The sequence below is a fragment of the Adiantum capillus-veneris genome, chromosome 7 (assembly GCF_014529385.1).
Source record: "Adiantum capillus-veneris isolate H3 chromosome 7, ASM1452938v2, whole genome shotgun sequence".
NCBI classification, from domain to species: Eukaryota; Viridiplantae; Streptophyta; class Polypodiopsida; order Polypodiales; family Pteridaceae; genus Adiantum; species Adiantum capillus-veneris.
The window spans coordinates 56,388,642-56,413,709 of NC_140937.1; the positions used below are offsets into that span (position 1 = coordinate 56,388,642).

The following is a 25,068-nucleotide window of genomic DNA, read 5'->3' on the forward strand; positions in this document are numbered from 1 at the left end:
AGACTGTACTGGTCTTCCACGGGTGTCTTGATGCACTAAAATTACATACGCAGACAATCTCATCCAATTAGGAATATTCAGTGGTTGGCGCATCACAATGCAACACAAATGCTCACATATACATGTTACAAGACATAGAAACATAAAGCCGTCGATGAACACTCCCCCCGCAAATAACCATCAAGGTCCGAGCCACGAGCTGTTCAACGACTCCCTCATCACTCCTCCCGCAAATAACCTAAAAAGGTTCGGGCCATGAGATATAGAGGCCTTTTACAACCAAACGTCCCCTAGACCGCAGTCTGCGTCGCTTGGAGGTGCAGAGAGTAACCACTGCTCAAACTTCTTAATACTCCTCCCGCATAACCATCCAGGTCCGAGCCAGGAGTCACAACAACCATTATTTTACAAGCATATAACCAAACGCTCCTAGGCATCGGCCTGCGTCGTTCGAAGGCTTTCTAGCATACAACAAAACGTTCCCCAAGCATCAGCCTACATCGTTCCGAGGTTCAAACAATACCAAAACAATATTTCTCACTTCTCTACCCGGGAGTAAAATCACCAATCAATGAAACCAATATTAAAACCAGAGTCAAACATTTCAAATTGGCACCAAGACAAGTTCAAAACAGATACCATCCATTCCAAACAAGATCAAACAGAACTCAAACTTAAAAAGCAATCTCGACATCAGTCGAGCTCGAAAAGTAGACTGACTTTCCATCCTGAAACGTGCATCAAAAATTAGGGTTAGGTTCCTTCCATAAGGTTGTAGACAACCACAGCTTGGTCCATCAGCTCTTGGACAGACAGTGTTCCTCTCGCGGTGACGGTAGTCCCAAGACATAGCAATCGACCGAACCTCCAAGGTTATCAATTCAAGAAGAGACATCTACTGAGAGATGTCGAGAAATTTCAAGATGTAATCTGTTAGGGTTTCCATGGCAAGCATTTCAAGATACCCCACTCTGCCAGAAGTTGCACTCCGAAGGAAGATGTCAGAAACCATATAACTTCGGGCAAAATTTTTCTTGAAAGCTTGCCAAGTACTTGGAGTATGCTGCTTGGTAGCTATCAACATCTGCATGGCACTGCCTCTGAGAAAAACAGTGACTCGAACAAATCTTGGATCCTTCTTTTACAAGTGATCTTAATGGCTTATGCCCTGTAAGACATGAGCGGTGAAGACGAGAGCGCGCCCGCTGCACGATGAAGTAAGGATGGGAGTGGCTGATAAGTCCGGGTTGGAGGGCAAAGATACCTCGAATAAATTCCATAAGTCTCGGTTTGCTCTGTCTACTCTTTTGTGGGACCAGTATGCTTTCAGAAAAGCACACGCCTGATGCTCTGATACCACTGTCACAAGATGGGCACAAAGTGCCAATAGAAAAGAACAGACTGAACAAACTTTTAGCACTTCAATAAAAACAGAACTGAGAGAGAGAGAGAGAGACGACACGCGACACGCAGTGGCGGAATTCCATCCCAGAGAGTACAGGCCCCAAACCTTGGCACCCCTTTCGGTATTTCTATATTGCATCAACATAGTACAAGCCGGTACTCCAGACTCTGCACCTTCTCCAGGAAGCATGCCAAAGAATGAGCCCTAACCTTATATTTAAAGGCCCTTGGCTTGAAAAACAGTTACAGTGAAAAGCCTTCAAAACTCAAAAGAATCTGATCCAAAAGCAAAGCCAAAAAGCTGCCTACGTAATTTATGGAAATCCGTACAGCCTGCCACGTCATCAGCCAACGCAAAACGCGGAAATCCGTATAGTTCTACCACGTCAACAATGTTAGGTGGAGCGGAATGAATGTTTGAACTTTACTCAAGATGAGTGCTCCGAACTGTGCTCAAGGTTCCTTTTCGTTCTTATGGAAGGTAGAGCCTTCCGTTCTTAATGAGAGAGTGCAATGATCACAAACAAGTGAATGGACACTGTGCGTGCAAGTGTATGAAACTTAGAGATAGAGAGAGAAGAGAATACGACACCAAAGACGTTGTAAAGCCCTCCTCCGAAGGCCCCACTCTCTATGGCGAAAGCGGTCTACTTATAATTGCACAATCTTTACAATGCTTGGACTTGCCGACGATGTCGACGACGATGATGGACGACGACGAGACGGGCTGAAATTTGAAAATGCTAATGGCTGAAATCTGCAAATCTTTATCTGCTGAATTCTAACTCTATGTCGATGACAACGATGCGACGACAATGCGCTGAAAACGCGGATGCTGAAATCTGTGTTTTCCAGGCTGAAATTGTAAACCTTGCGGAAACTGACCGTGCGGCAAGGAACTGCTGCGGGAAGGTGAGATTTGCGAGGTTCGGGGCTTGATCTGCGGTGTCTAAGGGCTGAAAACTGAAAACGCTGAGGTTTCTTGATGTTCTGTCGCGGTGAATCTGCAAAAGGCTGGGGCTGATCTGCAAATCAAAAACGCTAGGGCTGAAAATGGCTCTGTTATCACCGGATGGCCTGCAACTGCAAAACGCTAGGTCTCTTGTGGAGTCTTCTGTCGCCAGGGATCTGCAAGAGCAAAAACGCTGGCTGATCTGGTGTATCTTGACGACGCCGGGGCTGATCTACTGTGCACAAATCGCCAAGGCTGATCTGATGCAAAAACGCTAGGTCTTCTGTGGAGAAAACGCCAGAGTAGTCGCAAGGGTTGGTCTTGCTGAGAAGTTGTCTGTTGAGCAAGGAGCTCTTGTTGCCTCTTCTGCCAATTAGTGCTAGTCTAGGTCTTCTGTGGAGAAAACGCCAGAGTAGTCGCAGGGGTTGGTCTTGCTGAGAACTTGCATGTTGAGCAAGGAGCTCCTGTTGCCTCTTCTGCCAATTAGTGCTAGTCTAGGTTTGCTTATATACAAACTTACTCAATTTGCCCTACCTACTTTCCAACAAAAGTCACTTAAAAATAATAAGTGAAAATGTCAAAAATAGAAAAAATAGGCTAAATACAGTGGAAAATCCCCTTGAAGGATTTTGATGGATTCTGATGGGAATGCTTATGATCATGCTGTGTGCAACCAGAGGATATGCATCTACACTAAGTGATTGGGCATGCACGGTCTGCAAACAAACCCACAAAAGTGCCAGAACACTTCTAAATCTAGACTGACTAGACTGACTGAACCCTTGTGATGTAGCTTGTCGATAGACACGTAGGGTTGGATGTGTCACATGACAAGCAATCAGCAAAATTTTCGGAAATCCGTACAATCTGCCACTTCAACAGTCCAGCGGAAATGTGCTACTTTCTTCTTATGTTGCTTCTGCTTCTTCTAGGGTTTAGGCCCCTCGGCCGGCATCTGCAAGTTGGCTCCATTCTACAGGGCTTTGACACGTCATCAGTTTGTTACACAGTCTCCTCCTCCTCCTCGTCGCAGTACCAAGCATCTCTAGCAGACACCTCAACAGCACCCCAACACAAGTACCCCTCATCGTCATCGTCGACGCAATACCCCGGAGCAAGGGGACCCTTGAGGGTGGTTACCCGACATGCGGTGTCATTCTCTTTCTCTCTCTCTCTTTGCGTCTCTCTTTCATTCAATTCAGTTCAATTCTTTCAAGTGAAGTGAAGTAACCCTTGTGTTTCTGCGGAGTACTAGATCCGAGCTAAATCCTTAAACACTTCCGTTGCACCTGACATTGATATCAGAGCTCTATGCGTGCTTTGGCTTCGTGAACTAAAGGGAAGAACCACCAAGAACTACCAAGAACCCAACAGAACCAAGAACCCCAAGGAACCTCTCCCAGTTTCTTTTCCTCCAAGAATCTTCGTCTCCCGATCCCGGACTTAATAGCCACTTCCACCCTTAGTCCATCACACATCGAGCGCGCTCCCGTCTTCATCACTATGTCTTTGAACGAAGATCGACAACGGATCCACGAAAATCAAGATCTTGAATACCAAAATTTACTTGCCTCCTATGCGGATATGAAAAGAGTTGGAGACGAGATCCCTAACCCTCTTCTGCATTCACATTCGCATATAGAGTGCATCCACTTCGGTCGACATGGAACCATTGGAAATACCTCTGAGCACCCTTACCTTTCATCTTCACCCACAATGTTTTCACGAAATGACTATTCAAGTGGTAGTACTCGCTCGCAAGGCAGAGTCAGCATCAAGGCTGTTATTCTGCAACAGTAGTAAGGCTGCCTAGTAACTCATATGGTCGGTGGTTACATCGCAGCAATCTCTACATCTGCAGTATCCACCAGTTTGGAGGAGTTTTCATCGGCTTATGCATCCACAAGCATCAGAAGGAGTCAGCATCAGAAGTCCAGAAAGCATCCACAGGTAGAAGTTCGGCAGCTATGCCTCACCTTTAACGGGGGGGATATCACATGCGCACTGTACTTGCACAACGTGGACATGCTTCTGCTACAATCTAGCGTCAATCGTACTCTAGCATGGGACCTAGCCTGGCACTTTGTGAGCCTCTAAAAGGACGTGCATGATCAAGCAAGTCATAGTTGCATATCCTCACTTGCACAATTTAGTCCCTCAAGCATATAGGCATATGAACAGTCACTTAAGTCATTTATTAACATTGCATCCCTTCTCCTTCTTGTTAGAGCCGCTTCTCTCCATCGTGCAATCTCCTCAACAATCAACGAGCTATAGGCTCTGATACCATGTCAAAGTCGACGATGCGGAAGCGTAGAGCAGCGGGGAGAATAAGAGAGAGAGAGAGAGAGAGAGAGAGAGAGAGAGAGAGAGAGAGAGAGAGATTGTTGAACCAACCAACCTTGGTAATGAATTGATGATTTACAAAGGGTGCAAGGTGGTGCTTATATACTCACCATAGCGAATTGCCCTACCCGAACTTTGACAAATAAGTAGAATAAACATTTAAGGCCAAAATAAATATTGGGATCACATTGGGCCACGTGAGATGCTATAACTTCAACAAGAATCTTCCAAGAAATTTTAGCACATACGACTATGCTTTCCTTTTCTATTAACACTTTAAGAAAAGATATATCATCATCAATTGTTTCTTCTTCTAGTCTCATGGGTCATTCATGGCCGTTAACTTTCTTTCTTTCACTCTACCTGACTTATGGAAGTCGAGAATCTATTTCATTTACAAGCTCCAAAAGTTTGTGTTTTAATCTCCATTATCTCCTTGTAACTAATCTGCTATGTACTCTCCAGTAAACATCTTTTAGCCTGTTTGTATTTTTACTAATTTAGATACCTTAAAAGCATTTTCCATAACTTAATCCTCAGCTCTCCTTTAATCCTCTCTCTCTCGCATGTTTTCTCTCTCCAATGTTTTTACTCTAGCATTTTTCTCTTTCTAACGTTTTTTTCCCAGATCGCCCTCCCTCTCTTTGTGCCTTCACATTTTTGCAGATCTCGCTCCTATACCCTCTCCAAACCTGTGCAATTGTCCATGTGCGGCACATCTAGATCACCGCAACAAGGTTGCTCATAGAGATAGAGATTCCATATTCACGGGTTGTTGCTATCCACAATCAAAGACAAGGAGGTGCAACTATTGCCATTGTTGTCGGCCATATTCGTCCATCTTCCACTACCACTTCCGACATGTTATCAATGTTCTGGTGTAGATTCCGTTCTTGGAGCGTGATTTGCGGCATGTTCTAGTGCTTTAGCTTGCTATTTTGCGATTCAAGTCTAGCACTTTCGCATCTGTCACCAGGAGGTGTATTTTTCCTGTTTCCTTCTCTAAATATGTACTGCATATTTTTATTTATTTATGGTTTTACTTGTTTTCCTTGGAACCCTTGAAAAGGTGCAAGTGGACATCGCATGGCCAGTGTGAAACGGCTACGGCCGAACAGGTTTCTCACATCGGGAGTCTAGGTCGGTCGGTCTGGGATTATCGGGCCATTTAGCACTGAATTGTAATGAGTATGGAAGCCTCTGTGCCCCAAATGAAATATGGGCCACTCGGAAAGTCGCTTACAACTTTATAAGTGAGTGGGAACTAGGGAATCAACTCAAAGGGGCAAACTGGACACTTGGCAGAAAGAGAGCAACCTGCAAGACACCTCAGTAAGAGGAGGCGCCCAAATGAGGCTGGGGGCTGATTTGACCTTCATAAGTGCAATCACAGTGTGTGTGTGTGTGTGTGTGTGTGTGAGTAGGAACGTGTTTTCTTGTGGCGTGCTTGGTGGGAGCTCTACCTGTTGGACAGTGTGTTGCATGCTCGGCATATTGCGCCTTCCCGCTGCCCTAGATGCCTTGAAGCTGAGGAGACCGTGCCACACTTGCTGTGGTGTTGTCGTCACTCCAGAGCCTTCATTTGGCAAGTGTTGACTGCTCTTCGACTACGTTTTCCTTCCGGCTCTTTTTACATACGATTTTGGCTTTTTGGGGTGCTTCGATCGCCACAATCTCAATTTGCGGTCTTCTTCACCTGGGTCAGATTTTGGACTATGTGGGCCATCTGGCATCATAGGAACTCCTTAATGTTCCAGGGCACTTTTGTTGACCCCTTTCCCTATTTCAAATTATCTCTTGGTCAAGCGTTGCATTTTGCCTATGAAGCTGGAGACATCACTCTTGATGCCTACAGGATTTACTTTGACTGTTTTCAGCCTTCGGAGCCTCAATGCTCCGTCTTTTGTATCCCTTTCTTTTCGTGGGTTTTCCTCGCTTTGAGGTTTCCCACTTGTAAATTAATCAAAGCAGATTTACAAAAAAAGTGTGTGTGAGTAGTGGGTGCAGGTCTACAGCTTTAATGGAAAGCTTGCCTTCTCCTCTATCTCATGCAACGCGATGATTTGCTCTCGTGCATCTCTCTCTCCCCTTTGGCACATATGGTAATGCCCCACTAGTTGGGCTACTCACATGAATATGTACAGTTCTAAGGGTTTATGCGCATTTGCCAAGGCAAGAGCCTTCTGAATAAGAACCGGATTAGCTAACTGCCAATCCCCCACAGGTACGCACAGTTCCATCGCGAAAGATTGCGAGTTTGGAGAGTTTTCTCGCGTGAAAACTTGTCCAATTCGCAGGGGAACTGTCCCATTGCGTGCGGGAGCCCTTGGGACGCGCGTAGGCGTGCTCGCTCCGCTAAAAACAATCCGAAACAGAGAATTACAGCTTGCTGTGTTTTTCTGCAGGTTTAGGGTTTCGCACCTAAACCGCAAGGGAACACTAAGGGAGCTCCGTGATGTGTGTATAGGGTTTTGGGACCCGACAACAAGAAAATAGAGAATTACAGCACGCTGAAATTCTGTTACAGCTCACCAGAAAGTTTCTAAATTGCAAGGGAATCCGTCCTTGACAAGTGTTTTTGACCTACAAGGGTCTGGCGCCGTTATGCTGCCAAAATCAGGTCGGAAACCTGCGTTTTCAGCCCTCGCCACGTTTGGACAGCTTTATGAGAGTTTGGCCTAAGTGTCGGATCATCAACTGTTAATTGAATAAAGAAATACCGAAAGGGGAGCCAATTTTGGGGCCTACAAGGTGTCGGTCTCGTGTGCGTAGTGACATTCTAGTCGTTGGACGCAATTGTGTTCTCTTCTCTTCACAGTGGTCTGTGTAAAGTTAATAGGTAATTGAAATAGTACCGCCCTCTACTTTGTACGAACCAGTTATATGGTTCCATCGACAAGATAGTCACTTTTTCTTGAAAAAGTGCAGTGTGGATTGTTGTGGCTGAAAGCAACACAGAGCTTGTCGTTATGGCAAAGAAGAGAGACCAAGTACCTGAAGAGGGATCTTCCTCACATGGCACAGAGAAAGTTCCTTCAATCCTTCAAGAAGAGGACAGGTTGTTTAGAGCTCTAACTATGTTGCTGCATGGACATGTTTCAACAGTTGGCTAGCAACCCAAAGTTGACTAGCAACCCAAGGATGCAAGAGTTCTTATAGGCTCCTACACAGGAATTTCAGGCTCCGACACAGGGTTTTCAGCCTCCTACACAAGGCATGACTGAGCCATTGCAAGAAAAGGAGATTTCCAATGCGCAAAGGACTCGTGATGCTCGAGGGAAAGCCCATGTGGTTGAGCAACCAACGGTGTCCAATGATCCAAAGCAATTTTCTTTAGCTGGACAGGAACCGTTTGTGAATGGTCAAGGGAGTAATGAACAGGCTATGCATCAGACCCCTCCATTACCTATTACTTATCTTGGTTATTTTGGAGGTGGTTCAGTGTTTCAAGCTATGGTTGGACCTTCCACGGGTTATGTGCCAAGGAATGTGTTCGGGACAATGCAAACAGACATGGGTAACCCTATGTACGCGAACATGGGTGTCCAACCAGGTTTTCAAGGTGCCTATAGTCAATTTAGAGTGCCTAGAACACAATTTGGTATGGCTGGTTTTTTGCAGCCATACGCCCAAAATGCAGATATGACAGGTAAAAGAGGTGATGCGAGTGCTGGCATGGGAAATCGTGGAGCACTACTTTTGCAAGCACCTGTTTATGATAATGTGGCTCCTTTGAGTCAGCCAAAGGATTACAAGGAAGGTGGGCAGGGAGTGAAGTTTGAAACTTTCCAAGGAACTGAAGATCAACTGAAGGCTTTGACCTTCATACAGCAATTTGATGCAGCTTATGCTGGAGGAAACTTCAGAGTCTTCGAAGATACGCAAGGTTGCCACTTTCTTGAAAGGGAATGCACTTCAATGGTGGACCGCATTGTTGAATCAGGGATAAGCCCCAACAACATGGGTCCAGTTCAAACAACTTTTCACACCTGCATGGCTGACAAACACTTTTGACCAAGGTTGCATTCGTACGTACGTACGGATTCTATATGTACCGTACGTCCGTACAGTACGGTTCAGTACGTACAGATAGGTTTCGTACACGGTTTTTTTTTTTTTTATAGGGTGGGTGGGGGGGGGGGGGGGGGGTGTTTTTGGGCAGCTCTATTTCAGCCGATTAGGCCTCTCTTTTTGAAAAACGCCTTGTTGCAGTCAAGAGCGACTGATTTTAGCAGAGATACAAGTACAGTGCACTGTGTACTCCTCTCTTTCAGGTGCCAGCTTTGAGTGCAGTGTGCGGTTTGTAGTACTTACTACTTATTAGAGTCAAGACTTCAGACTTTAGTCTTGGATTATGATGATTCATTATGTATTTATTTTTATGCTCTTAGTTTTATGTGACTGACCATGACAGCAGACATCTGACACTATTTGGTTAGCTAAGCTGAGCTTTGTGTTTTCATTGTTCGGTTAGAGTCGTGGACTCTAGTTTTTGGCATTTGCAATGGTCTATTGTTGATTTGCTAGTCTTTATTAAAAGTCTTTGTGAATGCATATATAAATGTATGAAGTACTCTCAGTTTTAGGCTTTGTGAAAAAAAGTATGAATTTTTACGTACCTTAAAACTTAATCCATTCTGTACTACGTACCTTATGAACCGAATTTGTACCGAACACTATGTACCTAACTACCTTGCTTTTGATAGAATGGTACGAGTTGAATGCTAAACAGTGTGTGAATCTAGAAGAATACAATAAACAGTTTTGGGCCGCATTGTTGCCAGTCACCTCTTACAGGTTTGTGCCATTGTCAGAACAGATTGAGAAGTATTGTTGCGGATCGCCCAAGAAGATCAAGGACTACTGCACAAAGACTACTGTCATGAATATGTTCGAGTTGATTGAGAATGCAAGAGTGGCTAGCAATCTGTCGAAGGGAGATTCCGATGGATTTAATAGCCACAAGAAAGGGTCCCAGGGCAAACAGTTTTCAGCCAAGGGCAATGTTGCAGCAAAGCCTTCTGTGCCTCCCACAAAGAAGCCCTCCATTGAAGAAGCTGACAAGTCCAAGAAGCAGTCTAAATCTTCTTCAGGACGAGAACAAGGACAAAAAAGGCTTTTTTTTTGCAAAACCTTTGAAGAAAGGAAAGCTCTTAGAGAGGCCAAGAAATGCTACATTTGTGAAGAGGAAGGACATTTTGCAAATGAATGCCCACAGAAGAAGTCATAGGGTAAGGATGACAAGTCAAACCATAAAGGGAAGAAACCAAAGTCGAGTGCAGGACTTGTCCCAAATTTGGTTGGAGACCAACCAAACATAGATGCCACGGAACTGTGCAGAGCTTGGGGCAAAGTCAGAGACCAGACAATACTAGTTTTCTTTGATCCAAGAGCCCATGCAAATTTCATATCACCAAAATTGGCATCAAAGTTGGGCATTCGTGCAAAGGAGATGCGTATGACAGGTGAAGCAGGTTTGGCATGCCCAAGTCATTCAGAGCCAATTACTTCCATTTTGGGGAAGCTTCGTCTGCACATTCAGAGCTATGTGGATGCGAAAGAATTTCATATTATGTCACTCGAGGGCTGTGATGTGTTATTGGGTATCCCATGGTGCAGGTTGCATGCTATGGTGGATACGTACAACGAAAAAATTACCCTTGTACATAGAGGAAAGACTCATGTCCTTGATGTAAAGCTTAAAGGCGAGTCTGTTCCACTTGTTTCTACTTCTGCTATTTCATCTGCAATAAAGAATCATCTTTCTGCGTACTTGATCTTTGCAAAAGAAGTAACTGAAGTTGTATCTAATTTGTCTACCTTAGATAAAGGCAGGTCAACTTTTTTGAGTGGTTTCAATGATTGCTTTTCGAACTCTTTGCCAGGGGAGTTACAACCTGAGAGACCTGAGGATCATACCATAGATCTTGTGCAAGGTTCCAGTCCACCGTATAGGGTTAGCGCAGCCCAGCAGAAAGAGATTTTGAGTCAGATCAACGAACTTTTAGAGAAGGGGCAGCCCAGTTCATCCCCTTTTTGTTTGCTTATACTCCTAGTGCAGAAGAAGGATGGTTTATGGCGCATGTGCATTGACTATCGCGCCTTGAATAAGAATACCATCAAGAACAAGTTCCCCATACCAAGGATAGATAACATTCTTGACCACGTTGAGGGAGCGTCACTGTTTACAAGGATAGACCTAAAGAGTGAGTACCATCAGATACGCATTAGGACACAAGATGTCCTTAAGACTGCGTTCAGGACAACATTTGGTCTCTATGAATTTCTTGTCATGCCATTTGGTCTCACAAATGCTCCTGCCATATTTAATAGAATGATGGACAGAATTTTTAGACCACATAGAAACTTTGTGGGTATCTTCTTTGATGACATGATTGTCTACTCAAAGTCTAAAGAGGAGCATAGGGATCACTTGACCGTAGTTTTCAATGAGTTGTGCAAGAACAGGCTACTCGTTAATGCGAAAAAGAGTGAATTCTTATTGGAAGAGATTCACTTCCTTGGGCACATTGTTTCAAAGGATGAGGTACACATAGATCCCGCTAAAGTGAAAGCAATTAGGTCATGGCCAGACTTGAAGTCCGTACATGATATTCGAAGCTTTCTAGGCTTATGTTCCTACTACTACAAGAGGTTCATCCGAAATTTTGTTGAGATTGCTTCTCCACTCCATGCATTGCAAGAGAAAGGAGTTACTTTAAAGTGGACAGCCAAGAAAATTTTAGCCTTCAAACACTTGAAAGAGAAGCTGACTTCAGATCCGGTAATCATTTTGCCAGATCTTTCGAAACCTTTTGTGGTTCAGTGTGATGCATGTGGCCATGGTCTTGGTGCAATTCTAATGCAGAATGGCCGAGTAGTCGCATATGAGAGCAGAATACTTTTGAAGACCGAAAGGAACTTGCAAGTCTATGAGAAAGAATTGCTAGCAGTAATTCATGCTCTCACTAGTTGGGAACACTATCTGCTAGGGGCTGATTTTGTTGTCCCAACAGATTATCAAACGTTGCGATATTTTCTCACACAAACGAAGTTGTCTCAGAAACACACGCAATGGGCAAACATCTTGTCAATGTTCCATTTTCAGATTGTGCATGTGCAAGGGACAAAGAACGTGGTGGCTGATGCGTTGTCACAAAAGCCCCAAATTTCAGCAGTGTCAATCCCATACCATTGTGAACTAGACGAAATGAAGACACAATATGTTGAAGATTTAGATTTTGCAAGGATCTATGATCAACTTGTTGATGGGCAACATCATGAGCACTATATACTTAAGAATGACTTTCTCATGATGCATGGAAAGTTAAGCGTTACTAAACAGTTACAGCCAAAGGTTTTGATGGAAAGTCATGCTCCACCTTATGTTGGGCATTGTAGAATTGATGCGACAGTGAAAGGGGTTGAGGCATTCTTCTATTGGCCAGCTTTGTGTCAAGATGTTGACACATTTGTAAGATCATGCCTAGTTTGCCAAAAAGTCAAATTTGACAAGCAAAAGCAACCGGGATTATTGCAGCCATTGCCAATCCCTGATAGGCCATGGGAAAGCATAGCGATGGACTTTATCTTTGATCTTCCAAGGACGCAAACAGGCAAAGATGGGATTTGGACTATCATTGTTAGGTTCAATAAGCAAGCCCATTTCATTCTTGTTAGGAAGAAGATAAAGCCTGAACACATGGTCAAGATATTCATGAGCAATATCTTTAAGTATCACAGGATGCCTCAGTCAATTGTCAGTGATAGGGATCCACGTAAGACAAGTCTTTTCTGGAAGGCATTGTTTGAGAACATGGGCACTACGCTAAAGTTCTCATCTTCGTTTCATCCGCAAACTGATGGACACTCAGAAGAGACAAATTCTATTGTCTTGGATCTGCTCAAATGTTATGTGTCAGAGCACAAGGCAACTTGGGAACACCATCTCCCATTGGTTAATATGCTTACAATAACACTGTGCATACGTCAACAGGTAAGGCACCGTTTGAGATAGTGAAAGAAGGGAAGAAAGTCCCGCCCATTTTGCAGACTAAGGACAAGATATTTGAGAGAGACAAGTATGTACAAGATATGGATGATACAAAGAAGATAAAGACTGCTCTTGAGAAGACTCAAGCTAAGCAAAAGAAAGCTGTTGATTGTCACCGTCGTGAACTTGTATTTACACTTGGTGATTGGGTGCTTTTGCGCTTTGAAAGGCCAGATTAAGGAAAAGGAAAGGCAAGGAACGTTTGTTTCCGAAGCTCAGATGCGACATTATGATCCTTTTCAGATTTCAGAAAAGATCGGTGATGTATCTTACAGGTTGAAGCTACCAGAAGTGTATGGTGCAGTGGAAGTGAATGTTGAACTTTACTCAAGCTGAGTGCTCCAAATTGTGCTCAAGGTTCCTTTTACTTAGGGAAGGGAGAGCCTTACGTTCTTTAATGAGAGAGTGCAAGTGATCACAAACAAGTGGATAAACACTGTGAATGAAGGTGTTGAGACTGAGAGACAGAGAGAGAAGAATACGATACCAGAATGTTGTCAAACCCTCCTCCGAAGGCCCCCCTCTCTATGGCGAGAGTGGTCTACTATTGATTGCACAAATCTCTACAATGCTTGGACTTGCCGACGATGAGGACGACGATGAGACGGGCTAAAATCTAAAAACGCTAATGGCTAAAATCTGCAAATCTTCATCTGCTGAATTCTAACTCTATGTCGGTGACGACGACGATGCAACGACGACGCGCTAAAAAACGCAGAGGTGGATCTGACGTGCGACGAGGAACTACAGCGGGAAGGTGAGATCTACGAGGTTCGGGGTCTTTACTGCGATGTATCTATGCTGAAAACTGAAAACGCTGAGTCTAGGGCTGAATCTATCGCAAAGATCTGCGAAACGCTGAGGTTGATCTGCAAACCAAAAACGCTAGGGGATGAAATCTGTCTTTGTTGAGGAAACTTCTAACGCTAGGGCTGATCTATTGTCAATGGGAAATTTGCTAACGCTAGGGCTGATCTACTGTGTCTTGTGGTCGCCGAGGCTGATCTGCCATGCAAAAACGCCAAGGGTTGATCTGTGGTTGCACAACGCTAGGTCCTTGCTGTTGTGTTGCAAAAACGGCCTGTTGGGTCCTGTTGAGAAGGTGCCTCTTGAACCGAAGTCCCTGTTGCCTCTTCTGCCAGAAAGTGCTAGCGCTGGGTTTGCTTATATATTAACTTACTGAAATTGCCCTACCCAGTTTCCCAACAAAAGTCACTTAATAAATAAGTGAAAAATGTCAAAAATAGGGAAAATAGGTTCTGTGCACTGGAAAATGCTCCTAATGGATTCTGATGGTAATGTTGATGATCATGATGTGTGCAACCAGAGGATATGCATCTATTCTGAGTGTCTAGACATGCACGGTCTGCGAACACTCACAAAAGTGCTAAAACACTTCCTAAACTAAACTGACTAGACTGACTGAACCCTTGTCATGAAGTAGCTTGTCCACGTGCACATAGGGTTAGATGTGTCACGTGACATCCCCTCCTTTTCAAAGTGAGGTACTGGTACCGAATTGTATGGCATCGAGGGAGATCGCCAACAGTGTCTGGAATCCTGGAAAGGACTCTTCACTGGCCCACTCTGATGCGTGGATCGTGCGATACTTGAACTTCATAAAGGTCTGAAACGCTTGCTTCTTTGGGCGTGCCGAAAGCGACACAAAGTCATATGTGGCTCCTTCAATGCTTTAACTGCGTCTAGAGTCATGCGTCTATCTTCTTCAAGAATCTCCAAGGATGAAAATTCCTAAAACCACTTCCAACACAAAAACATGAACATACCCATTCCATGTAAAGTGACTGGAAAAGCTCATCTTCTCTAAAGACTGTGAATGCAATATATAGATGAACATAGAGATGGAGTGCCAAACCGTTCATCAAACACACGCAAACAATGAGATCGAAACTTGTCTTTTTTATCTCAATCTATCAATTGTGGCAAATCACAATGGAAATGCCGATGTTGGATGCTCAATCCTTCTTGTGCTCTTTCGGATACTGTGTCATGCCAAGGAAGAGACATGGAATGTGAATTCCTTGAATGCAAACATTTCATCTTTTCATGAGTAAGCCGCATACATCGGTGCTCATTCATGAGTGAATCGTGCTCAGCGTACAATATGTCATACCTATGAAAAGGGATCACATAAGGACGGTGACTAAAATACAGGAAAGCATCACGAATGAAACACTCGAACAATGCATGTTGACTAATCATTCGAACACATAATACTTCTTGTGAGGGTTCTTTGGACCTAGGCTCGAGAGCCAAGATCGGTTCTTCGTGATTAATTGAATCTTCCTGTGGGGGTTCTGTGGACCTCGACTCGAATGCCAAGATCGGTTCTTCGTGATTGATCGAATCTACAACGAGGTTAGCTTCGCTGGAAAAAGCATCAACTAAACCATCATCCTTGTGAACAATCACATCTTTTTCCTGCAAATCATCATGCTTGTGAGAAATCACATCTTGATCATCATGCAAATCATTATGCTTGTCCTTATCATTCAAATCATCATGCTCATCATTATCATGCAATTCATCATGCTTATCATCATGCAAATCCTGTGTGTCATGCTTTGGAGAAGAAGAGACTGAGAGTCTCATTTTCCCGACTCTCTTGCATCTGTGCTTGAACTTGAGAAAAGAGTCGCAACATCTCTTTCATTCTTGCTTTGTTCTCGCGATCAAATTTTGCTTCTCTTTCGTCGCGCTCACGCACTATGGCTGCCATTTTGTCTTCGTATTTACGTTCTATGGCTGCCATTTTTTCTTCGCGTTCTAACTTCCTTTCCATAAACAACTGCTTCAACTCCTCCATAGGAGTTAGTGCAATCCTTGGCGTAGATGGGGAAGTGGGAGGGTCGGAAAAACCTCCTGGTGGGAAAAATTCTTCTTCACCACCCTCATGCTCATCACCTCCATGCGAAGTATCCATTCCACTTCGGGTGATGACCATCCACTAAAGTCTTGGGGTCTTAAGTTAACGGGGAACTTGGTTTCTTGTGGATCTTGGGTTCTTGGGTTCTTGAGGTTCTTGAGGTTCTTCTTTAGCTTGCAATCTGTGTTAGAGAAGGATCTTCTCTTCACCCGAGTTCTGCTCTTTTCCGCGGGTGCACCCCTTGGCGGTCTTGCGCTCACACCAAGGTTGCTTTTTCCCACCTCACGTTGATTGGCCGGCCGCTAAGTGCACGGTCCGCTCTCAATGAGTTAAAAGAGGCACAAGGGGAGGCTGGACAAGCCCTAGTTTCCTGTCACTCTTCAAAAACACGATTAGAAATCGACACACCCAAGAGAACTTGGGTTACATGCGACCGCAACAAGCAAAAAAATTATGTGGTTCTTGTGGTTCTTTCCTTGAGTGATACAGAACACTATTAAAGCTCTGATACCAATGTAAGGTGCAGCGGATGTGAATGTTCAACTTTACTCCAGATGAGTCCTCCGAATTGTGCTCAAGGTTCCTTTTACTTAGGGAAGGGAGAGCCTTACGTTCTTTAATGAGAGAGTGCAAGTGATGACAAACAAGTAGATAAACACTGTGAATGAAGGTGCTGAGACTGAGAGATAGAGAGAGAAGAATACGACACCAGAATGTTGTCAAACCCTTCTCTGAAGGCCCCACTCTCTATGGCGAGAGTGGTCTACTATTGATTGCACAAATCTCTACAATGCTTGGACTTGCCGACGATGTCGACGACGATGAGGACTACGACAAGACGGGCTGAAATTTGAAAACGCTAATGGCTGAAATCTGCAAATCTTTATCTGCTGAATTTTGACTCTATGTTAGTGACGACGGCAATGACGACGATGCAACGACGACGCGCTGAAAAATGCAGATGCTGAAATCTGCGTTTTCCGGCCTGAAACTGCAAACCTTGGTGGATCTGACCGTGCGGCGAGGAATTGCTACGGGGAGGTGAGATCTACGAGGTTTGGGGTCTTCACTGCGATGTGTCTATGCTGAAAACTGAAAACGTTGAGTCTAGGGCTGAATCTGTCGCGAAGATCGACAAAAACGTTGAGGTTGATCTGCAAACCAAAAACGCTAGGGACTGAAATCTGTCTTTGCTGAGGAAACTGCTAACGCTAGGGCTGATCTGTTGTCGATGGGGAATCTGCTATTGCTAGGGCTGATCTACTGTGTCTTGTGGTCGTCGAGGTTGATCTGCCATGCAAAAACGCCAAGGGCTGATCTGTGGTTGCAAAACGCTAGGTCCTTGCTACTGTGTTGCAAAAACGCTAGGCTTGCTGGGTCTTGCTGAGAAGGTGCCTATTGAACCGAAGTCCCTGCTGCCTCTTCTGTCAGAAAGTGCTAGCACTAGGTTTGCTTATATATTAACTTACTGAAATTGCCCTACCCAATTTCCCAACAAAAGTCACTTAATAAATAAGTTAAAAATGTCAAAAATAGGAAAAAATAGGTTCTGTGCACTGGAAAATGCTCCTGATGGATTCTGATGGTAATGCTGATGATCATGCTGTGTGCAACCAAAGGATATGCATCTATTCTAAGTGTCTGGGCATGCACGGTCTTCGAACAGATTCACAAAAGTGCCAAAACACTTCCTAAGCTATATATACCTAAATGAATCCAGGATAAGCCTAGACTCACCCTTAAAGGAAAGTACAAGGTATAGACCCATGGTAGTCACCCACAAGACAATATAACCATCAGCTCCATCATGCATAGTATTGACTAAATACCACGACAACCCCACTAACGTCGTCAGTGCCCAATAGTGGGTGTAGAACTAGGTACTAACATATGCTCCCAAACACAACACACACACACACACATGAGCATACATCAACACAAAGTTCAGCGTACTGAGTTTCTCTCATGACTCCGGAGATCAAGGGCAGACTCAGCCATAATGAAGCCTAGCACTAAAAGAAGCATTAAATCAAAAAAATTAGCACAAAAATGAGGTAGTTGATAGGGCATACGCACCACAAAAGATAGAAAGAATTAGCACAATATCAACTGGTCGTAACTCGGACGAAAACTTCACAATGTGAAGTCTACATGTCCGCTATACGACTAAAAAATATACCTAGATGAATCCAGGATAAACCCAGACTCACCCTTAAAGGAAAGAGCAAGGTATAGACCCATGGTAGTCACCCACAAGACAATATAACCATCAGCTCCATCATGCATAGTATTGACTGATTGGACTGACCCACGTCCTAAGCTAGACTGATTGGACTGATTGAACCCTTGTCATGAAGTAGCTTGTCCACGTGCACATAGGGTTAGATGTGTCACGTGACAAGAAGGTTGGAAAATACATAATGCTTTTCATGTCAGCTTTCTAAGACCCTTTGTTAGTGATGTGCCAGAGAATATGCTTGATGAGGAACAGCTCGAAGTGGAAAAATTGGATGAGATCCTTGTTCCTGAACAGATATTGACACATAAGGAAAGGAAGGTTAAAGGAAAGGTTGCAACACGCTACTTGGTGAAGTTCAAGAACTATCCATCTTTGGATGCCAAATGGATGGAAGAGCCTGAATTGGTTGATTCACCTTAGCTATTGCAACTATATCTTGAAGCCTTTCAGATGGAACCCACAGTGACTTGATGTAGCCTTTTTGAAGCAAGGCAAGAGCATGGTTCATGATGCTCAAGAGAGTAGTTAAGCAATTGTATCTACTCTTTCCATACAGAATTTAGCTAGAGAATTTGTGCTTGAGAGTACACTAGAAGACTTCTATGCTTGATATATGTGTGGTAGCCAGGTTGATGGGATTGTTAAATCGTCCAACGCTACATTTTCGGAAGCATGTATATCTTGGATTCCCATCATAGAATATATGTGATATCAAGAGATATCCGCATGTATTATTGGCATGCAGGCATGAAGCGAGGTCGCTTGTAGTATTTTAAGGGTGGAGTGTGTCACTAGGAGGTGTATTTTTCATGTTGCCTTCTCTAAATATGTACTACATATTTTTATTTATTTTTATTTTTACTTGTTTTCCTCGGAACCCTTGAAAAGGTGCAAGTGGACATAGCATGGCCAGTGTGAAACGGCTACTGCCGAATAGGTTTCTCACATCGGGAGTCTAGGTCGGTCGGTCTGGGACTATCGGACCATTTAGCATTGAATTTTAATGAGTATGGAAGCCTTTGTGCCCCAAATGAAATATGAGCCACTCGGAAAGTCACATACAACTTTATAAGTGAGTGGGAACGAGGGAATTAACTCAAAGGGGCAAACTGGACTATTGGCAGAAGGAGAGCAACCTACAGGACACCTCAGCACAAAAGGAGGCACCCAAATGAGGCTGGGGGCTGATTTGACATTCACAAGTGCAATTACATTGTGCGTGTGAGTAGTGGGTACAGGTCTAAAACTTTAATGGAAATCTTGCCTTCTCCTCTGTCTCATGTAGCGCAATGATTTGCTCTCGTGCATCTCTCTCTCCCCTTTGGCACATATGGTAATGCCCCACTAGTTGGGCTACTCAGATGAACATGTACAATTCTGAGGATTTATGCGCGTTTGCCAAGGCAAGAGCCTTCTAAACAGGAACCAGATTAGCTAACTGCTAATCCCCCACAGGTACGCACATTTCCATTGAGAAAGATTGCAAGTTTGGAGAGTTTTCTCACGTGAAAACTCGTCCAATTCACAAGGGAACTGTCCCATTGCGTGCGGGAGCCTTGGGACGCGCGTAGGTGTGTTCGCTCCGCTAAAAACGATCCGAGACAAAGAATTACAGCCTGCTATGTTTTTCTACAGGTTTAGGGTTTCGCACCTAAACCGCAAGGGAACACTAGGGGAGCTCCGTGAGAGCCTTGACATGCATGTACAAGGTTTTGGGCACCCGACAACAAAAAAATAGAGAATTACAGCACGCTGAAATTCTGTTACAACTCACCAGAAAGCTTCTAAATTGCGAGGGAATCCGTTCTGGCGCCGTTATGCTACCGACATCAGGTTGGAAACCTGTGTTTTCAGCCCTCGCCAGGTTTGGACAGCTTTGTGAGAGTTTGGCGTAAGTGTACAAATCGTCAACTGTTAATTGAATAAAGAAATACCGAAAGGGATGCCAATTTTGGGTCCTACAGGGTGTTGGTTTCGTGTGCGCAATGCCATTCTAATCGCTGAACACGACTGTGTTCTCTTTTCTTCACAGTGCTCTGTGTAAAGTTAATAGGTAATTGAAACAGTACCACTCTCTACGTTGTACAAGCCGGTTATAGCATCTGGTGCGGGTTTTCGAGGATCTAGTGCAAATTTTGCAAGTACAGAGAGGTTGTTTGTAGGCTGCAGTAAATTACAGATTCGGAATAGTCATTTCGATCACGTGTTGACGCGGATTTGGAATTGTAGAAGCGGTTCAGAGGAGAGATGGTTGGCTGGCCATCCATTTGTGTCTCAGATTTGGTGTTGAGTTGGAGTTGTACAAGCTAATTAACAGCAATTTCTTCCAAGTACTTGAGCCAATCCTCTTCGCACGACCATACTCTTCCTATCGACATGTCAAAAGGTGGCTCAAGTGATGGTAGTGTTGGTCGTCACATGCTATCTAGGACTCCTATCAGAAGGAAACGGGTGACAAACCGGTGAAGATACCTACCCTTCGAAGTTTTACAAGCGATCGTCGGTAGATGGTACCAGCTATAGTACGTGGAGGATGACGATGATGACAGTGTTCGATTTGTATGATCTTGGATTCTTGTAAGTGAGAAAGTAGACAAGCCTTCTGCAGCAAAGGAGGTGCACTTCGAAAGCGTGTCAATGCTTGAGTGCAGACTTTAATCATCTCAAACAGTAAACATACCTTGAAGCATGTAAAGGCAATGGAGAGTGCCAAGTAGATTTCGGATCATTGGGAGTCTATCCATGAGCATGTCACCCATAAGAAGCGTGTTGCTTTGAAAGTGCACTCAGCCAACCTAGATGCAGCCTAAGCTTCTTCCATGAGCATTCACATCAACAAAATGCAATCACTACAATACAAATACTTCAAATGGAGACGAGCACTGCCTCAAAGGGCATGGCGATTTACTTGATGTCCCAATTTCCACCGTCATACTCTGGTTTCTATTCTTCATTGTGAAAACTATCAGGTGGGAGGAGTTAGCGCCAATGGTTTGGACGAGGAGGAGCACTTCATATCCCAAGTTAGATTGAGAACTTTTGATTCGACCAAGGCTTTGGTTGGAGATTTCAAATGAAAATGGAAGGTTTCTTCGAAGACTGATGCAGAGCGGGAAGCCTTGAAATCCCAAAAGACATTGCGCAATCATGGAGATAAGGGTCACTACTGGAGGAGATATACTTTGCCGAAAGTAGAGTCTTTAGCTTGTTACACAAATGGAGATCCCTCAAGATAAGATACCATTTGTGTAGAAAGGGGAGATTACTTGACTCTCATGATTGGATCATTGACAGTGGTGTTGTTATGCACGTGACTTTTTCTCAAGATTTTGATATATGATATTATGATATGAGGCTGTACGAAGATACAACTGTATTTAGAGATAGATCAATGGTTCCTATGCACAGAGAAGGGCTATGGAGCCTATTCTAGACAGCAGAGGAGGGATGTATATCTTCCATGTTTTGTATGTGGCTCGTCTTGGTACCACAAGAGTCAGTGCATGAGCTTTGCAAACTCAGCATGGTGATCCGAGCATAGGGTGTCGATTCGAGAAAGTCTCTAGCAAGGAGGAGGTCAAAGAGAGTACAGAGGTGAGTGGATTGTACGACTTGATCCTCTTTCTTCAAATTTGGACTCACACCCAACAGAGATTACTCTTAGGCAAGTTTCTTCGGACCATATATTACATGGTGTGCCACACATGGGGACTAGGGAGTAGCAGTGTCCTCCAAGTGATTCGACGATGCGAATATTGGAGATACTCGAGTGCATATGGGTTCCTCTCTGGGATACAACGTACCAGATTTGCTACCAAATGTGCAAGCCAATGTCGACACTTGCAGGCACCACTTACAATCACACAATGGAGTTTCTGATAGAAAGCCGATGGAGGTGTGCCTTGCCTTGTTGTCTTCTCAGATGCAAGATAGACAAACTTCTTCTTCAGATGTCACTGAGCAGGTCACCAATTGTGCAGTCCAACCAAGAGTTGAGAGGGGGTGTTAAGAGTCTTTCACCTTCCAACCGGTCCTGATGAAGCTGCTAGTGCCCGAATTGAACATAGTAAGTGAGGACTATTTTGTAGCTACGTCCGGCATATGTGAGATAGTTTTCTCATTTTCGGCATATTTCCATCATTGTTTGGCTCACCTTGTACATGTGGCTGAGTAATTTAGTTTGCCTCTTGGTGGCCCCAGGTCTACGGCATTTTATCCCAGAGCCCTGTGCCGGTGTTTTCACCTACAACCAAATTTTCAAAAAACAAATCCAGTTTTGGCTCTTATGTTTGGGTCGTGGGGTGTTCAGGGGAGGTCCGGCAATTGGACATGCTCCCTATATAGAGCCAACGATTTGGATTTCTCTCTCCAACGTTTTCTCTCTCAAGTGTTATCTCTCCCTAGCGTTTTCCACCAAATCCCCTCCCTTTCTCTATGCCTTTGCGTTTTTGCGAGCCTTGTCCTGCCCTAGGCGACTCCATCTAGGCATCTTTGCAACTTAGGAGATCACCACAATGGGGTTGCTCACGAAGGTTCCACGTACGGAGGTTCTTGCTGTCCACCATTTTAGACAAGAGGTTGTGCACCTATTGCCCTTGTTTTCAACCATATTCATCCATCTTCCGCGATCGGTTCCGACAAAAGCAAACATAACTAATACAAAAGAGTCTTGGGAGCTCTTGAAACAAACACTTCAAACCCAAGGAACGATGCCCCACATCTTCAAGCTGTTCTTGAAAGGTGGCATACTTTGAATAGGCCTGACATAAAAGAGAAGTCGCTTGCATTCAGAAAAGTATCAATGTGTCCAGAAAGTAAAGAGCTCTCCTTGGTAACGCCTGGCTTATAGTGAGAAAAAAATACAGCACAACCTAGCAATTTTGTTACCTTCTCCCATGCTTGAAGGTATTCTGCCAAACCAATAAGCTCAATGAGAAGCTTATACTCCTCAGTACGATGGCTGGCTCTGACCTTTGTCTCCACTAGCCTCTTGCGTTGCAACTTCTTGAGTTGTTGTTCCCCAACTGTCAGCTGCAACAGCTTTTCTTCAGCTTCAGCAACAACATCCAGATTTCTTTGAGCAGTTGAAACAAGTTCGTCTTCATCCTCCAAAGACTGTGCTACAGTTAAGGCGCGTTCAAAACAACGTGTAGCCTCTTCATACCGCTGGCGCTTGAAATGCATTTCTCCTAGGTTGATAAATCCCTTTGCCTCACCTTGAGGATGAGGTAGCCGCTGGCATATTGATATATCCGTCTGGGTATGGTGCTTGGATTTCTCCCAATCTCTCCTTTCACAATAAATTCGACCCAAATTATGGTGCAGACGAGATCGTGCATCATCATCTTCCCGCAGTTCCTCATCATTGCATATCCGTAGACCTTGTTCAAAATAGCTAATAGCCTGTTTATGATCATCTATAACCATCATCAGCAATCCCATATTGTTATAGGCATCGACCAGCTCTTTCACAAAAGATGGGGAATCCCTGCTTGGTGGGTTCTCCTTCAGGGTCCTTGCAATTTCCATGGATATTTTGAAAAACTGCTTGGCATTCTCGAGTGCAGAAAATTCATCCTTCTGTTCGTACATTTCAAGATATGTACGGCCAAGTTGTGTACTTGCGCGCTGTTGTTCAACAAGGTTGTCAGTTTCCTCTGCCAACTGAAAATGCCTTTTCTGTAAAGCAAAGAGAAAAATCAGCTTAATTGACAAAACAGTAAAGACTAATGCGTTAGGCCCATTGATGATTTTGCTAGTATAAGATGATTCAAAACCCATTGCCTTGAATTGTTCAATATAGATCTTTTTGAAAGCAATGCCTCGATCAAGACCATGAAACGATTGTAAAAAAAGATGAACTGTAAAAGCGTTTTGCCAAACGCCAACTTAACAAGCAAACATGAATTTCCCAGAAGAGCGGGCTTGCACTGGGATCCACTTCTTCACAACCGTCTAGCTCCCATTCCCTTCCCCTCCAGCTTCCATTGAAAATATAACCGCACAAAGACTTCAACCCATAAAAGCCTAATTGCATGCAGGACCAACCATGTGGCTATGGAAGACTTATTCTTGGGTTCTCTAAAGCAGGCATAAAGAGCACAAAGCCAACTGTGTAGCCAAACACTATCAGGCAGGACCAATGAAACAAGACGTGGATGCTTGTGAGCCCAAGCATTGTATAGTCTGACTTCTGCATGTCTCTTGTCTTCAAATGGATAGTCCCTTCCTGCAACTCAAGACATGACATACATATGGTGACAACTTGCAGAAGCTAACCTGAAAAATGAGAGCTTCTTCATAGTCATTCAGCCTGTAATAAATCTCTCCCAAGGATTGGCATGTGGGCATGAGGAATCCCTGGTTCGATGCATCTGCGCTCTTCCGCTTGGATGAAATGTCATAGTCCATTCGAAACCATTTGAGAGCCTCTACGTATTGTCCCCGCTCTTTGCAGGCATGGCCCACCTGGTTCGCCCAGCGAGCCTGCTCTTCTCTGTCTCCTCTCTCCAAAGCCTCTTTGTAGCCAGCCTTTGCAACTTCGACGTCCCTTTTACCTCTCATTGTCGCAGAGAGATCAAACAGGAGGAGAATGGAGCACGCACAAGGAAGGGCTATAGCGGCATGCCAGGAATTGGGCTCCTATGTCTGCTGCTGTTAATGCATTTTAGCGGGAAACTGAGGTGGTCCAATATTATGTTATGCACATGCGTCCGCCCTACGAGATCAATACTTGACTCTCAACACTAAACTCCACGGATGAACTCAGATCGACAAATTTGAATTTAAACTCGGGGCACAAAAATGGAGATCACAATACTTGTCCAATTTTGTGGTGCCTACTCTAATTGAGCACAGTGTTTTCGCTCAAGGGTAAAGCAAACACATAGGTTTGTGTGGTTAGGCCTTCAAAGCGCCAAAGTGGGAGTGGTGGGTTTGAGTCATGGGGAGGGCAGCTCGGGTGCTTATTTTTGGACCGTTCATCCTCTTCAAGATTCCCCGTGAGGGCCTTCAACTGTAGATCCCATGGCCCAATGGGATTTAGTGTCATGGACATGCGCCCTTTTGAATAAGGCCAATGCCCAAGCGTCACATGGTAAGCATTATCCATGTCCATTCAAGCACTCAAGGCACACGTTTCTACCATTGTTCATAGAAGAGTTGTAGATTCCATGGCGTCAACCCCA

General features: G+C 44.2%; 1 protein-coding gene across 2 annotated transcripts in view; it reads right to left on the minus strand.

Moving 5' to 3' along the window:
* LOC147453894 (uncharacterized) overlaps positions 1 to 24,689 on the minus strand; it is a 132,635-nt gene extending 107,946 nt beyond the window's left edge. For both annotated transcript variants that reach the window (XM_086515965.1, XM_086515963.1), the window contains exons 1-2: positions 24,161 to 24,689; positions 22,769 to 23,560 (exon numbers count right to left, since the gene is read on the minus strand). In XM_086515965.1, coding sequence (XP_086372091.1) covers positions 22,769 to 23,560; positions 24,161 to 24,445 — 1,077 coding nt within the window. In that variant the 5' untranslated portion in view covers positions 24,446 to 24,689. The remainder of the gene's footprint in view (positions 1 to 22,768; positions 23,561 to 24,160) is intronic.
* Positions 24,690 to 25,068: the final 379 nt, after the last annotated feature.